The 17924-nt window shown below is 38.6% G+C and overlaps 1 protein-coding gene across 3 annotated transcripts in view; it reads right to left on the reverse strand.

Annotated features, from left to right (window-relative positions):
• Positions 1–1160: 1160 nt before the first annotated feature.
• nhsb (Nance-Horan syndrome b (congenital cataracts and dental anomalies)) overlaps positions 1161–17924 on the reverse strand; it is a 341852-nt gene continuing 325088 nt past the window's right edge. For 2 of the 3 annotated variants that reach the window (XM_055644924.1, XM_055644926.1), the window contains exons 5-9: positions 16699–16894; positions 12934–13065; positions 7259–10273; positions 5646–5766; positions 1161–5157 (exon numbers count right to left, since the gene is read on the reverse strand). In XM_055644924.1, the coding sequence (XP_055500899.1) occupies positions 4587–5157; positions 5646–5766; positions 7259–10273; positions 12934–13065; positions 16699–16894 (4035 nt within the window). In that variant the 3' untranslated portion in view covers positions 1161–4586. The remainder of the gene's footprint in view (positions 5158–5645; positions 5767–7258; positions 10274–12933; positions 13066–16698; positions 16895–17924) is intronic. The other variant, XM_055644925.1, reaches the window with a different exon arrangement.

Raw genomic sequence — 17924 nt, forward strand, 5'->3', positions numbered from 1 at the left:
TATCGGATTGTGCTCCAAGCATGTTTTCTACACTCTGCAGGTGTTCACTGGTTTGATGTTAACATTAGAATAAAGCATATGGTCATGAGTTTTCAGATTATAGCAGAATATTATTTTGTTGAACATGTTAGCTCACAGTGTCTCCTTAAAAACTAAAAGATAAGCTTCTTGATCAGTTCTGAATCTGTCCCATTTGGCAATATGTGGGTGTCAATCTGGAAAATGGAGCCCTGAATGTGAAAACAGGATTTGTTTCCACAAGGACTGGACTGTGGTCATTTCTGTTGAAGCTGTAAAGCACAAACACTTCTGCAGCAGGAAAAATGCATGAGAATAAAGTAAAATCAATTATTCTTTCATATTAAGTCTTTCATCCACTGCTGTAGGGCTTATCTGGTTTCAGATGTTCAGAACCCAGACAATGCAGTGAGTATTGGTGTCAATGAACAAATGTCTTGATGAACAATACAGTCATGAACCCAGAATATATATGGTGCCCTTTTACCCTCACTGCATCTTGCATGTTAGCTTGATGGTTTATCATTGTATTTAAAAATGGCCCCGATGAAGTCACCAAACTGAAATGTTCTTTGTTTCTTTCCTCCCTCTATTTGATCTCCGTGCACAGAAAGTTACTTTTTTATTTCATATATTGTTTACTTTCCTTCATACTGCTCTATCCCACATCACGTTACCCAGCAGAAATGATCAACAAGCAGAAATGATCAGCCAGTAGGTCCAAGACAATTTGGGGTTCACCAAGCTTTTGCTTTCTTCAACCTACAAAGAGCTGATTGACCTTTGCTCAGTTTGCCCCTCAAAAGCTTAGCTGGTTTCTGTTAGTTAAGAGCACCTGTTTCCATGCCAGGGAGATTTAGGCTCATTGTAGTACACTCATCGCGACAATCTGAAACCAATTAATTTTGCACACTTATTTTCTTATTAAATGTAATTCATTGGCCTTTTTGTTTTAGGATCATTATTGCAGATGCTTGAAACAAATCCCAATGCAATTTTAACATCTTTCACAAAACATTGAAAGTCACAAAGTAACCATGAACTGTGTGTACAACTGGAGTAAAGAATATATTTTGGTCCTCTTCTGAAATCACAAAGATAGATATAACGAATTGGAAAAATAGTTATTTTTCTGCCGATCAAATGCAGTCACATTTATTGTCAGGCTCTATGCACACTGTCAAAGCAGCCAGACTTGACTGGCCAAATGTACTGTACTTGGGGAGAATTCACAGGGAAAGTTTCACAATTTTTACTAAAAATAAATACAAGACTTAAAAGTGTTGCACAGCTCTAAAATATACAAAGGCTTAGAAATTAATTGTAAACTTTGAAAACATTTTACAAAAAAGCATCTCGGCATTTTAAAAAGTCCATATTTACAAATATTACAAAAAAATTATAAAATGGCTGCAAATCCATAAACCATTCTTGTCTTCCAGATTGGACAGGTTCTAGTACCAATACAGTTACACTGTAACCTTCTTTTATATTTAATTTTATACAATAAACCAAAACCAATATTTTGTTAACTCTGCCAACTATGCAGTTAAGATGCATTCATTCAACCTTTGGCAAAACCGTAGGCATTATTCTTTTAGAGACCGTATACATTTTATTTCAACTGTGCAGAACCTTGTAGTTGTCTTATATATGCCAAATAACAGAAAGAAAGCCTATATAAATTAGGAATCATCAGATACCATAAGAAAGCAGCTGCAGAACTTCAAACACTCACTGTCTTACACTTCAGTGCAAACAACAGAACACACATATTGGAATGATGTTTCACAAAAGTAATTCATATATAATTAGATCACCTTGTTTAAAGATGGCAGTGCTGTCGGAGCATTCAGTAATTGTATGAGTGCTTTAAATAAAAACTAAGCAGTTCCTCTTGCAACTATGCATCATATATTTTAACAAGTAAATTGTCCAGAATGGTTTTTCTTCATTGTTAAATATTTTCTTGTAGCCACCTATTCCAGGGAAAAGAAAGATTGGCACATGACTGCTGCTATTGTAACTGTGCAGGAGTTGATATATAATCTTTTGCTGAAGAATCCTGCTTTTTATTGAGTGCTTTACACTGCAAGCAATTAACAAACTTCAACATGTTACCTAACGCAGTCACCAGCAGTGATACTAAGTTTTCAAATTACACAATAAATTGTGCTCATTCATAAGATTGGGGTTATTGCAAATAATGTAGAATCTGACGAACAGGAATTAAATATTTAATGACACGGAAGCAACCTTATCAGCGGAAGAAATTTATACCCGCCAAGTTTCCCATTTACTTCAGGTTAATCAGCATTTGATAAAAACACGGTTAACATTTTAAGGGAAGCCCTGTTTTTATAACTAGATGCTCATCTTTGAATTGTTAACTAATATTTTATCATGTACTGATTGGTCTTGCTATACATTTTCAACACTTTCTGTTCTCATTTGCAATTCCTTCATTTGCAGTATTTCCTGTTATAGTGTGAAAGTTGCTGTTATAAAAATGGCCAGATATGATTGCCGTGACCTTTAACAGTCTTTGCCTTCAAACTGAAGTTGACCAAGGCTGATGAGTAAACACTCTGTGAACAGATCAATGGTGCATTGTCTATTTTACATAGTTTATAGATTCAAAGAGACTCATGTCATGGTGTCAAATATACTTACAATTTTGAACAATTAGTGTTTATAGCTTTGTTACTACCTTTGCAATTCTGAGATTATTTACCAGTCTTCAATGCCGCTATTTCATCATCTACACTGCTCTACAATTTTTCATCTTTCATTGTCAAAGTGGGATTACAACCTCTTAGCAAAATGTCTTCACTGAACATCTCTGGATCAATCTGCACTTTAGAATTACCTATTTTCTTACCCATTCACATATCATTCATCTCTCACAGCTACTCATCCGCTTCGCACTGTTTGAACATTACATTTTTCAATATCCATGAATGCTCCTCTTTCTTATCCATTCTTTTTAAGTTTACACTATCACCAATTCCTTCCCAAAACCTATAAGGGGATCATAACAAGCTACCTCGACAGGAGGGAAACTCACTGGAGTGGGTGAACAAATGGCTTAAGTTAAAATTGCCCCATGCACTTACCCTTTTCGTTCCCTTTTTACTAAAGAACTGATAACTACAGAAAGCTGTCTTTTTACCTTTTCAGTAAATCCCATTACTCACATCTTACGTTAATAAAGTGTAACTTCTGCTTATTCAACACAATAATAGTAGAATATCTGATAAACATATTTGTCAAACCTTGTTAAAAAGGTTAATTGTTTCTCTTCCCTTCACCCCGATCTGCCCCAACCAAACCTCATCTGTTATTGTGGTTTCGAAAATGCTTATTTATATTGTTTTAAATTATGCCATTTTGCCAACATGCAATTCTTGGTGTCTGTACACAATTCAATTGTAATCACAAAAATAACCATTTCCTTAGGTTTCTTTTTTTTTAATATATTTGTACAATATAATGTTCTTTAATATTTTTTTTTAAAAAAAGGTAATATTGTTTATGATTAGGTAGTACCATATTAATCCTTTGAGTGTAATTCCTATTTCTTCAGTAAACAAAAGTTAATGAAAGTTTAGGCTATGATGGAAGACTGCTTGAGTAAATATAGAATATTAAGCTCTTAAAACTAGGCATTTGTATTTGCTTTCTGTTGGATTTATGAGAAAGAAAAAGTTACATAGTAAACTAATTATCGCAACAGAGCATCTTAATTGCGATTTGTGGATGACAAGAAGATACAATTTGGAAGGGGTCATTCTCAAGAATAATGCCCATCGTATAGTGATGCATTTAAAATGATATGTGCATATTATGTATTTGCGCAAATACATCTGCTCCTGCATCATCTCATCTATCACTGTCTTACTCTCGAAGGTACACCACGATTTTGTTCCCAGAATACACAGAAGGTGCAAATTATGACGAATGTCCATGGCTCAAATGATTAACACTTTTTGTAACTATCTAAAATTTGTGATATTTACAGTAGTTTTTAAGTCTGCTACATGTAGCACAGAATATTTCATTTAATGTTTACAAAATCATGTTTGGATTAATAAGAACTGCATTGTCCATTTCTCACAACTGAGCTTTCTTTAGGCATCTGTTTTATGGCCTCCTAATAATAGGTGAAAGGGAACAACAGCGCATATGAGGTTGCAACACTCTTAAGAGTTTTAAATTGAATATTTACCCAAATTCAGAAAACATAGCCTTTGATTTTCTTTCATTAATTAGTCAAAATCACTCTTCGTGATTTATTCTAGTTATATTTGAAAAAGTAGCTTATTTAATCAATGTTTATGTTGATCAAATTACTAGTAGTTTTTGAGATACAATTAAGGGATCTATTATTTCAGTAGTTATTTTTTTGTTAATACCTCAGGCAGCAGTATATATTCTTCTTAAGTGTTTATGACCTATCTTACTTTTGATAAACCTCTCAGTCTGAACATCACTAAACTAAACCGCATGCATGTTCATGTTTGTTTTACCACTGTTGCTGCCGCAGACAGCCATTTGATGCCTGATTGTCAAGTGGGAGAGCTCCGATCATCATGAAGACTTCCGTCTGAGTTTTCAGCTTCCCCTTCAGAGATGACTTGCATTGGTGCACTATGAAGGCGACTGCGAGCACTATAGCGACTACTGCCCGCTGCCGGTGGTGCTCGAGAACGACTTGGTCTGGATGATAGTGGGCTGGAGAAGCTCCTGGAGGAGATTCCTTCCATACTGAACCTTGGAGAGTATGGTGAAATTAGCAACTGCATTTCACATCCAGATGGGGAAATGGAAATGGCTTCAGAATCTTTAGCCTGCTCTGGGGAAATATCTTCAGGAGACTTGGGAGAAATTGGACTTGCATTTTTCAATATTTCTGTCGCTGACAGTCGATAGCTTGAGTCTGACCGACTGCCTTTTTTGAGCAGCAATAGTTTGAACTCCTCCTGTGAGGTGTTGGATTTGCAGGCACTCCTATAAATAGGTCCAGGCTGTTTCTGGACAGCTGGAGGGGTCCCAGGGGAACTGCCAGGGGATGATCGTGGTTTGTTTACATTCGGCCCTTCATCAGAATCTTTCCTCCCAAGTAGTTTCCTCTTTGATCTGGAATGAAGAGCAAAAATACATTTCCTCAAAGGTGTTTCAAGACGGATTAAAATGAATGTGCTACTACTTTGTTCAGAAATGACTTCAAAGAGGAGTACGAACCCTGCATGCATACATCTTGTAGAAGATTGATCACTTGATCTCGTACCTTTCTTTTTTCCACATGCCCTATTGTCAGAACTTAATAAAGTGTTCAAATAATATAAAAAGAAACCCAAATGAAAACCAAAGTAAAACTGTAGATACTGGAAATCTGAAGAAAAAAACCCAAATGTTGGAAGACTCAGCATGTCAGGTAACATCTGAAGAAAGAGGAACAATTACGCTTCAAGTCTGCAGCCTTCATCAGAACCTGGTTTCCCAATCCTTTCAGCTCTTGTATCAACCTTGTCACCAACAGCAGCCACCTTGAAACTCTATAACCTCTTGTTTGATTTTGAGCTATTGACCAATACTTGCAAAATAAAACTGTAAAAGATACTGACCTATGAATCACAGCAAAAAGGTCTTCTGTTGTGCGGAGCTTATTTGGCGATATGAATAAATTATCTTCGTTCATTTGAGGATCTGCAGGAGATGTTAAATAACTCTCACCCTGTCCTATGTCTGCATATAAAAGAATAATTTATTGTTATAGTTATTTTAGTTCGATTAGACAACAGACTTTTAAAAATTGTGTTACAATCTCGCTAACTCCATTTCACAAATTGTGAACCGAGTAAGCAATATTCTAACCAAAAAACGATAAAATGTGCTGGAGTAACACAGCTGGTCAGGCCGCCTCTCAGGATAACATGGATAGGTGATGTTTCAGGTCGGGATCTTTCTTCAGACTCAGGATGGAAAAATCAAATGCTAGAGGGCATAGCTTTAAAGTGAGAAGGGCATGTTTCAACATTCTAACCAGAATCACTTAGCTGAATTTGTATTTACATAAACATATATAATCACATGCATAACTGTCTTATTCAGGTGACGTTGTCTTCAATTGTTCATCCAAGACTTTCCAGGTGTACATTCAACTCTTCCACCGATTTGCTTTTAAAATGTTATTTTATTTATAAATTTAAGAACCAGGTTCCCATTGTGATTATATGAAATGCTTATTATTTCGTTTCTAGAAACATTTGCTTCCATTTAGCATATAACTAATCCTTTCTTAAAATCTTGCCTGTAAACATTGCGTCATATTGAGGACTGCGCATTAAGAGCATGCCTTATTTTCAAATGATGCAAAAAATCATAAATATCTTGCTAAGATTTTCATTTTTGATTATATAATATTGATGTTCATAAAATTAAACGGGGTATTGTTTAATACAGTACTATTATTGTGTCATCCAGTGTAAGCCAATGGTTAACCAGAAATGGCATAACCTAATTTAAAAGCCTCTACTTGGATATATGTTCTCCTTAATATTTAGGATTTGCCAATATTGATTAAGGGCTTGGAATATCTGTTTTCAAAAAATAAATGCCGAAAACTCAACATAAACTATAACTCATTAGAGCACAGGATGAAAATCCAATTGAAATGAGCTAATAGGAAACAAAGAAATATTTTCCCAGATACAAAATGTACCCAAATGTAAATGTAACTGCACCAAATGTGAATCATTTCAACGGGTAAAGCCAAAAAAGGTGATAAATATGATCATAATGTTTATGAAGCATATCTAATACTCAAAGTATCTAAAATAAAATTATTTAACACCTATGTCTATTGCCAAATATAGATGTATTAAAAAGAAATGTTGGACAAAGATTGATTAAATTGTGGCTGATGAAACATAATTGACAATCGCTGGTGTTAAAAAATTTTAGAGCATACCAACATACATTTAGGTGTGGATATAAGTATACATCATCCACAATCTGGGTACATTTTGCACTTCTCAGGACTAATGAGTTGCTTCAGGTTAATTAAATATAGCTGTTTTATCTTACATGAGTGGTTGAGTTTCATAAGATGTTTTGAAAACAGTCAGATGATGTGCATTGCTGGTGGAATCAACACTCATAAATGTTTTATGTTAATGCTAAATATTGAGCTTAATAATTTCAATTTGATGCAGAAATAAAATGAGAAAACATTTACCTATGTGACCTTTGTGTTGCCCATCGCAAGGGGTTTCACACGGAGCTTCAGCATTTCTCAGGGTATCAGCAACATTTTCTGGGCTGCCATCTTGCAACCTCTTTGTCGTTTCTTCAATACTGTCTTTACTGAGCTTCTGTGCACCTATTGATTCGAGTTGAATCATGTCTGGTGGTTTATCTTCATTCACTGAATCAAAATTTAGCTTTCTCTCCAATTTCTCAGTGGTTGCAGATTGTGGTAGTGCTGCAGACAGGGTTTCTGCAATGGTGCTATTTGACAAAGGCACACTCTCAGGTTTCTCTTTGTTGACTATTTCTCGTGCAAGGACCTCATTCTGAAACTCATTATTAGAATTACTCAAGTCTTGATATATTATCTGTATGGAGCTCTTCTTCACCAAATTTGCTTTACTTATATCTGTGCGGGTCTTGGAGACTGCCTGGCAGTTTGCTGTTTCAATCTTTTGATTTTCTCCAAACTTTATGTTCTGTGAACTCCGATTAGCTTTTAAAGACTTTGCCACATGAAAATGCAAGGATAAATGGGTTAAACTGTCTTCATTCGGATTATTTTCTTGAAGTGCATGAATACTTTCTACATCCAAAAAGTTGGTGTTTGCTTCTGAGGAAGATGATTTTTGTGGTGGTAAATTGGAAAATTCATTGTAGTTCTGTGTATTATAACCAAATGATTCATTTTTATAGGGTGGTTCTTCTGTTATCACAGAATCTTCCTGCCATTCTTTCTTGGGTTGCTTGGTTTTACTAACAGAGCGCAGCTGTACAGACTGTAGTACTGATGGGGTTATGGCAAGGGAAACTGATGAACTGTTTTTGAATCGTTCAGCTGCCTCATGGTCTTTACTTTGATTTGAGATATGCAGTTGGTTTCTGTGAGCAGAAGGTTTGCTTTTAAACACATTCTGAAGAGCACTTAGGTCAAGATGTGTTGGAGGTATAATTGGTAATTCAAGGTCTTTCTTTAAAACATTAACATCCTTTGCAAAAGATGGCTGTAGTGAAGACCTCCTCTCTGGAACCTTTGGCTTTCTTTTTCCGCTGTTTGGAGACAGAGGACCAGGAAAAAGAGGAGTTGGCAAAGTTGAGGTCGGTGTTCCTGACTGGCTTGAATATCCACTTGATGGTGATGCCAAGCCTGCCAATTTGTCGGGAGAGGACAACTTGAAATCATTGTCAATGGACGGAAGGGATGGAGTGGTAGCACGGGATTCTGACTGGGATGTTTGCGATTCCGAACCTTCAGGGGACTTTGTGCATTCTATGACAGTTGTACCTGTTGCAGTACTTGAGTTTGATAATGATCTGTAAGGGTCATTAGATTTTAAATCATTCAAGAGCCAGAGGCCTGCATAATCTGATTGTATGGCAACTCCATCTTTAAATGATAGTGTTTCAGATGTGGAAAACTGAGGGCCTGATAACTCATTATCATTTGCATATGTGCTGTGACTATCCCAAGGAACATTCCTTTCATTAGCTAGCATGGGACCTTTGAACCCGTCAGATGCAAGGCTTAGGTCAAGCTGCAATGACTTCTGTGCATCTCTGTAAGATACAGTCCCATCCTGCCCATTGTTTGTCTTTGGTTCGTTCTGGTAACTCTTACTTGTACTGACTTCATTTTTTCTCAAAGATGAACTGCGTTTTGGTGGGGCTGGTTTTGCCTTTGGTTTCTTGAGAGCAATGCTCTGGCTCCGAAACCTCTGCTTTCTTAACTCTAAAGGATCCGGTGGAGGGAGCTCAACAAACTCTGAAGCATTTTCTGCACTCTGGATTCCATCAGATACTGGAGATGCATAGTTAAAAATGTAGTTTCTAGTAGTTCTTAAACCACAGTCAAAGTGCATGGATGTATAATACCCTTCAGTATCCACAGAGAAATGTGAACCTGAGTCAGTTCTGGAGGAGGATGGTCTCTCAAGAAAGCTGTCACATGTGGCCATACTAGCAAAACTTGGGCATCCTAAGCTATTAGTCCTTGAATGCTTCGGGCTAAAATCTTGATTGCACGATGCATCATGGCAATGGTGTAAATAATTCCATTCTGCATCACTTGTGTTACTTGTATTGAGATCTTCAATAACATCTGTCTCTGTGGAAGTAAAGGAGTTCAGTCTGTGATCTCTGACTTTGTCTTCTTGATATGCATACTGCTCCAGTAGGAAACTGGATGAATCATAATTAGTATGGGCGGGGGTATTCAAAGATAGTTCTGAATCACAGTGTGACGATCCTGTCAGTGGCGGTGAGGATGCAGTATGGATTGTCTCTGATGTCTGTGAAGGGCATGTTGAATTACTTCCACTCCAATTGCCACTGGAGGATTGATGGTCCTCCTTTTGATCCATCTGACTGCTTAATATAACTCCTGCACTGGAGAGACTGTTGACAGGACTCCCAAATGTATCTGAATTTGACGAGATCTCGCTGTTTCCCATATCTTGCTCTGGCACAAAGTTGGACATTTTTGTCACTTGGCCCTTGTGTTCTGGACTCTGCACTGGTTGAACAGTCACACCTATTGAATGATGTGTCTGTGGGCTCTGGTTAAATAAACTGGCTTCGCTGTCTTCCTCCTCTGCCTTTCCTGGGCTCGGCAAGTATTTTTCAGCAGCACTAATGATGCTTTCAACACTATTGTCCTGACTTAACTTGTGAGATAACAATGAAACTCTGACACGTTCTCGAGAAAGGCTACGGGAACGGATGTGGTTGTCAATCGGCGCAAGGAACTTTGAGCTTGAGTCATTGGCTAGGGATGTGATGTTCCCATCCGAACGTGACAGTGAATATGTGATATCACTGCCCCGCTGGGCGCGGATCCGCCTCACTGATGGCGCTGCAATAAGGATATCCTCTGTCTGGCACTCTGAATCCTTGGTCCTGGATCGGGTACTGGTGGAATTCAGTTCATCACCGTGATAGTCCAAGTTTGGGTTAACATGAACAATCACATTCCTTTCTTTAGCCGCTGAAGATTCATCAGAACCTGCTGCCAAGTAAATAAAAGGTAGAATTATAGGGATCCCACAAAATAAAGTTGCAGAATGCATGCAAACGCCTTTAATTTCCTCAAGTCTGGTGGCTTTTTTGACAAGCAGCATTATATTATGCATCGGAGGACTTTTGTCCAAAAGATCATTCTGAACAAATCTGCTGACAATCTAGGCATGGAAGGAGTTCCATTTGGCCTCTTGACAGATTTCCATCAGCTTCTTTTTCCCATTTGAATAAATCATGGGGATATGATGCCAGCGTTTCATGATTAAAACAGTCCAGAAATGCTGCCAAATTAAAAACTGCACCTTTAACAGGAGCAAACTTCACATTTAGTCCCATTCTATAGTTGACCTGGCAATTTTAACCCGCACACAGCTTAGAAATGTGAGAGTTTGCTCCCTTATTAGACGGCATTATGGATGCACAAATACTGTGCCAACCTAATTTATGAAAATGACCTGCTTCGAGTTCATTTTAAAATTATTTTATTTGTTTTTAAATCGTTGAATGGGCTCGCCCCGCCTTACCTCTCTGAGCTGCTACACCCATACGCTCCTGCCCGGTGCCTCAGGTCAGCTGATCGGCTGCTCCTTGAGGTACCAAGGTCTAAGCGGAAGCTCAGAGGGGATAGAGCCTTTTCTGTTGCTGCTCCGGCACTCTGGAACACCTTGCCGTTGCACATCAGACAGGCCCCCTCACTGTCCATCTTCAAATCCACCCTAAAAACTCATTTTTATTCTCTGGCTTTCGACACTGGCTGAGACATTGCTCCTGTTTTTAGTGCTTTTAATGTCTTTTAATTTTTACTGTTTTATAGTCCTTTGTTTTACGGTTTTTTTAATGGTTTGTAATAACTTCTTGTCCATGAGTTCTCATGTACAGCACTTTGTGTCAACTGCAGTTGTTTAAAGTGCTTTATAAATAAAGTTATTATTATTATTATGATCTGAGAAGCTTTGGCCCCGTGTTGTTGACCAGTAGGAATAGTATAAGGAATGCAGGAGTAGACTTCTGAAGGAATTTGGGAGGGCAAAAACTTGAGATATCCTTGGCAGGGTAGATAAAGGAAAATTCATCGATGGGCAGTGTAGACTTGGTGGGTCATAGAAGCTTTTTTCATTTAATAAGTCCCACAGCCAATACGGAGAAGAAGCACCAACCCCAGCTCAACTCCGCCTGCCCCGCCGGGCCAACCGACAGCCCTGGACTGACGGGACACCAGCAGCCCCAGGCCCACAGTCAGTACGGAGATGAAGCACTAACCCCAGCTCAAGTCCGCCTGGCCAACCAACAGCCCCGTACTGATGGGACACTGGCGGCCCCTGGCCCACAGCCAGTGCGGAGAAGAAACGGCAAATCCAGCCCAACCCCACTCCAACTCCAGAGGAACCCGCTCCCTGACGGAATCACCCCATCCCACCCAGCGGCCGCTGGCTACCCACCCCCGGCGCCGGCGAAAACCGAGTGCCAGCCATCAATGCAGAAACTCAGTTGGACAGGCAGCATTCCCGGAGAAAAGGAATGGTGACGTTTCGGGTCAAGACCCTTCTCCAGAGATGTTGCCTGACCAGCTGAGCCACCGAAGCACCCCATCTGCATCCCCGCCGATGACCGGCGCTCGGCCCCCACCGGCAAAAAGGGGGCCAACCAACAGCCACTGGACAAGGAGAAAGGTACAGCTGATGGTCCCCGGCCCACCAGGGAACACCTCCCCCGGGAGCCGGAGCACAGCTGGAGCCAGCGCCACCCCTCCGTGCTGACGGCAAGTCCAGGACTGCCAGTGCCCCGCCAGCCCAGGGCAACCCCGGACACCTCCGGCCGCCCCCGGACAGGGACGGGACACCTGGGAGGGGACGGGGACGGCCTAGCAGCAACTCAACGGCGCCGGAGACCCGGGCCCGAACACGGACAAAACGCAGGTCTGCACCCTCACTCACTCACTCAATGCATAAAGCAATGAAAACTACAAAATCATTGTAGTTTTGTACAAAGGAACAATAAGTACAACTAATTCATAGTTTGAAAGCAGTATTTTCTTACTTAGAAGAATCAAAGCTGGAAAATATGGATGAAACGAAAGTTCAGCTGCTCAGCTACAAACAATGTTTATGGCGAGTGACCTATGACCTGGGCATTGGCAGTCGGAATACCGAACTTGTTTATAGTGAAAGGCGGGTAGAGTGGATGTGGAGAGGATGTTTGCACTAGTGGGAGAGTCTAGGACTAGAGGTCATAGCCTCAGAATTAAAGGATGTTCCTTTAGGAAGGAGATGAGGAGGAATTTCTTCCGTCAGAGAGTGGTGAGTCAGAGGAATTCTTTGCTAAGCCAGTGGATAGTTTTAAGGCAGAGATAGGCAGATTCTTGATTAGTCCAGGTGACAGGAGTTATGGGGAGAAGGCAGGAGAATGGGGTTAGGAGGGAGAGATAGATCAGCCATGATTGAATGGTGGAGCAGACTTGATGGGCCAAATGCCTAATTCTGCTCCTATCACTTATGACCTTATGACCTAATAAATACAAATCTTCTTTAGTGTGTGGGAACTTCTGCTCTGATTTTGTGTTCAGCTGTAGGTTTTTTTTAAAACCACAGAAAATTGTTGTAGGAAAAGTTCCCTATCAGAGTGCATTAATGATTTTATTTCAAGGTTTACCAATTTCTTGTTGCACACGCCTTGGAAGTCCACTGATAGTTTTTCGCCTCTTTAACTTTCTTCTTCGCTGCAATGCAGATTGAGGATGAGCAAAGGAGTATCGGCCTATGACCTGTCTCTCAAAACCCACTCCTGTAATGGTGAATGGAAAACAAATTGGAATCTGTAGCATGCCTTTACAACCATACTTATCAGCACATCACTCGACTCTTTTAACACATTGGTACCAAAACATTTAAACATATATTTTAGGTTGGACTATATTCTCTCTCTGTGAAATTACTAATCTTTCATCATCACAAATTCCTATCAACACCAGTAAGAATCTTATACTAGCCTAATAATGTCTCATAATATTTTCTTAATAAACAAGCCACGACTAAAGGGCTAAAGTTTATCATTATTTTCCAAATTATTTTCACAATTAAAGTGCATATATTTGATGTCATGTAATTCCATCCTACAATTAAATACTCCACAAATGGACTCAGCATCTAGTATTACTTGGAAAAATAGTCATTTGAGCTGTCAAGACCTATACACCCTCAATGGGAAAGTGGACAAATTGAGCAAGGTGTACAAGATTTTGGAAGAATGTATCACATTTGGTTAAAAAAAAGTTTAAATGAAAAAGGAAGTACATGGGTTCAATGCTCAAAATGTGAAATGTTGGGTTTAGTGTTGGCAAAGCAATTCAGGAGCCAAACTGTTAATTCAAATGTGTAGATTATCAATTTGGAGATGGGAGTTCAAATCCCAAGCCAGCCATTGGATTGTTGTAAAAAATTATCATGTTCATTAATCTTCAGACTAAATTTAGACTAAAAAAGCCTTGGTCTAAACATGCAGTAAAGAGCTTAATTCCAGAGGTGAGGCAAGAGCAAATGCCATGAGCAAATGAGTTAATTGTTGCCTTGGAAATTTTATATTAGAATGTGTCAAATGATGTATGGAATGGATGGAAGATTCTGTGAAATTTAATATTTGCTTGATGGACAGAGATTATATTGTTCTCATTTGAATTCTTGAGCATTTGTAAAGGATAAACTAATAGAGCATAATACAATTGTCAGCAATGAATGATGTTCAAAGCACTCATATTATTATACAATTTCACTCATACTATTATACAATTTCAAAAATATGACATCCTGGTATTCACGTCCATCTGTGGATGCAAGTACAAATGGACTCTAGAATTTCTAGAACTGTGAAGTACTAATTACTTATTTATAGCTTACTGAAAAATAAATCCAAAAAGACTCAGTTGGTCAATGCATCTGGGACAGACTATGCTGATTTATTTGTAGGAGAGGGGCATGAACAGCATTTGCAGAAACCATGTATTAGAGAGGGATAAAATCATCAAAGCAGTTGCAGAGATTAACCTTGATTGATTTTGATGGGTCATACGTCTGATATGTTTAGTGATTAGTATGGAGTCTGGTGCTTCTGCTTGTTCCCTGCTGCCTGGACATATCCCTGGACTCCAGCATGAATGCATGTGATTGGTAAGAAGATACGTCTCAGTCATAATGCAACACAGCTGACCCCTCCAAAAAGTTGAGCATAAATGAAAATGATAATTGGACACCATTGTGAAAAAACCCCACTCATTGTCTTGGTCCACAGTCATTTGGGTGAGATATTGGGAGAGAAGCGTGTGGAAATGCACCTCAGAGCAAATCTTGGTCTTCAGAAGATTTACTTTAGAGGACAGCATTTTCTCTGTTTGGTAAAAAAAAATTAACACTGAGGATAAAACTTATTGAGTTAGCATAGACCAGACATGCAGTTTCCAAGGTGTATCAAAGGGGTGGGAGTTGCATTTTGACTGTGTGTGAAGAAATAAAGCTATTTTCAGTTTCATATTAAAAAAAACCCCAATAGTTTCCAGAACGTCTTGAATGCAAGGGACTCAAACTTGCTGGAGGATGTCATGTAGAATGTCTGATAATAGGGTACAGCAAACAAATGTTTCCATTGCATTTAAGGTCAATGCAACAAAACAATACACAACTCTGCTCTTAGTCACAGGTGATTAAAAATAGTAGGTGATACGCTAGGTCACTTTATGTGGTCAGTATAATTCTGGCAGGCATAATTATTCTACCATTATTGGCATCTGTGGCTTACAATAATTGGCATCGAACATCCTGCTTGTTAAAATTCACTGTTAAACTATTTTCATGGCACCTGTGCCACTTCAAACATAGGTGAGACTACAAACAGAGTCAGATGAAGTAATCACATCTGACTACGCTGTTCATTCCTAAGAAATTATTTTGTGCACAATGTGTTGTGTCTTATAATACCAAGAATAGATATAGTATAACCTATTGTGAAGCACAGATTCCAATTCAGCTACAGGGAATTGTGTGCTTGTACGCTCCCACCAGAACAGCCAGGAAACCTTGCAGTGTGCACTGACCTAGAACTTCTGCAAAACACTGTCAATTTATAGCACAGGTCCAATAATCACGGACTGTGGTATTGTTTACAAAGTATGAACAATGGTACATTCTCCCTTTTGGGCTCCTGATTTCCTTCATCTGTTTTTTTTAATAATGTTTTCAACCTTTGTTGGATTATTTCCAAGTGGATTCCTTGCTTTCTGGTACCTCCTTCAAATTACCTTTATAGGTAATCCTCATTTTTAAACAGCAATCACCACAAGGGGTTTCACAACCCATCACTTCCCCACTCATAATCAACCCTCACTTGCTGTAAAATTCAATGGATTGAAATCAGGAACTTGCTGGAATTTGAGCCTTTTGTCACTCTCTTAACCAGGATCCAGTTGTAGCTATCTTGACCAGTAGAGACAAGGGCATTGACCACTATGACAACAACATTTACTTATAGACCATTGTAATGTTTTATTTAAATCAGATGGTAGAGAATGAACTTTGTTTTACATGGTTATGAAAAAATATAAAATGTATTCTAAAATATAAATTAAATCTAATGACATAAATTGGTTGTACTTTACCCAATATTTTTAAGTGGGCATTAATCTTAATAATGCTTTCATTCTAGAACTCCTATCATAAGGATTACATTTTAATCAAGTTAAAAAAAAGTGTTGCTTTCATTGGCCATGCTTCTAATTTACACAATCCTAATCTTGGAAATTAATAGAGGATCAAGTAAAATAATTAATACAAAATTTCATGCACCTCTTTAAAAGAGAGGTTGTCTCTCATTCTGAATGCATGCACGATCCTGCGAAAATAATACACTAATAACTCTGTGAGATCACTTTAAATTTTAAGCAGACAATACAGCAAAGTTTAATTTCAAGCCAGAAAGAGCATGAAGTTAAATGTTCCAATGTTTTGAAATGCGGTTTTAAACTATCAAACAAATCATAGGAATCTGCTTTAATTGAATAAAGTCACATGTAATCCTATTTAAAGCTTCAGCCGTGGGAAGAAATAGCCAATGTTTTTATTTTTATTTTTTGCTCAAGGAACACTGTTGAAGATTATGTCCATGTCTAAGCATTCACATGTATGTGTGAATTTGGACACCTCTCCGAGCCAGGGGCAGAGCCTGCCTGGACCCCCTCCAATCACCCAGATTCTTTGCCAACAGTGACAATCAACAATGACTGATTGTCACTATTGGCAATGACTGGCGCACATAATGGAAAATTATATATCCCTGACATGGCTCTACCAAAGAACTGAAATTATTTTGCTCTTAGTGAACTTGTAATCTAGTATTGCTCTTCTTAATAAATATGAAGACTTAGAACTGTACCAGTCACATTGATGGGAATAACAGTAGAAGATACAGCCTGGGCCTGTTGGCGCATCTTCTGCTCTGGAGTAGGAAGAGGTAGATCTTTGCTCCAATTTGTCTGCCTGTCTAGTGTTGTAGGGACGTTCGGTACAGGATTTTTCGGTCTCTGACCTAAAGTGATCACGTCATTATCACCATCTGTTGGTGGAATGGACTGTAAAAGAGTAAAACAGTTTGATAAGATTTGCATACATGTAAAACGGCAAGTCTGATACGAAACACATTTAAGTAGCACCCTCTTCATGTAATTATCTTTGACAAATCTTACTTTTTTATAAACAAGTGACATAGTGACACACATCACTTAAAATTACAATTTTATTATTGATAAAATGTTCTTCTCTCTAATTTTCCCCCTATACCTTCTGAATGTAGCAATATAATGCAACACTCCAATCCCACTGCAAATATCGAGAGTGCTAACTTACTACAGCGATTGAAACATCAAGTCCTATTAGCTCTACTTACAAATACTTATCATGGTTTAGCACTTCTTACAACTACCCGTTCTTTAAGAATGTTAGGAGGATGTTTAACCCTGGAGATATGAAACACGGACAAGCATGCAAATGCCATTGTGATCATCATTAGATGAAGGAAAATGGAAACACAGGATTAGTCTTCTCCTCTCTTTACCCAATAGAATAGTGTCCAGTTGTAGTGCCATTAAACTAACTCAGCTAATGTTGTTGAGTTATCAAAGTCCAGGCAGTCGAACCAGGTTTTTCCTGGCTTATCTGATATGCACGTCATCAGTGTCATTTAGGATACTTCATCATGTTGCTGACATGTTATGAAACTTGCTCTGCTCCCTTTAAAGTGAACAGTAGCAACAGTGTGCTGCTGGTGTATACTTCCAGTGATCCACATTCTATCGTGACAACTAGTGTGCTCTGTGTAAATTTTAGATGTTCTCTCTGTGACCCCGTGGATTTTCCTCCCACCTTTGCTCCAGTTTCTCAAAGACTTATTGGTTGGTAGGTTAATTGGATCCTGTCAATTACCTCAAGTTTAGGTGGGTGTCAGGAGAATCAAGAAGGAAGGATGGGTGTGTGAGAGAGAATAAGTGAAAGGAAAGGTGGGAGAATGACGTGGATGGGATTTCTCTATCCACTGATAAACCAACCTCCTATGTCCAACAATATCCTTCAAATATTTGCAAAGCAATAAAATCAAAATCTAGC

The sequence above is a fragment of the Leucoraja erinacea genome, chromosome 13 (assembly GCF_028641065.1).
Source record: "Leucoraja erinacea ecotype New England chromosome 13, Leri_hhj_1, whole genome shotgun sequence".
In the NCBI taxonomy this organism is placed as follows: Eukaryota; Metazoa; Chordata; class Chondrichthyes; order Rajiformes; family Rajidae; genus Leucoraja; species Leucoraja erinaceus.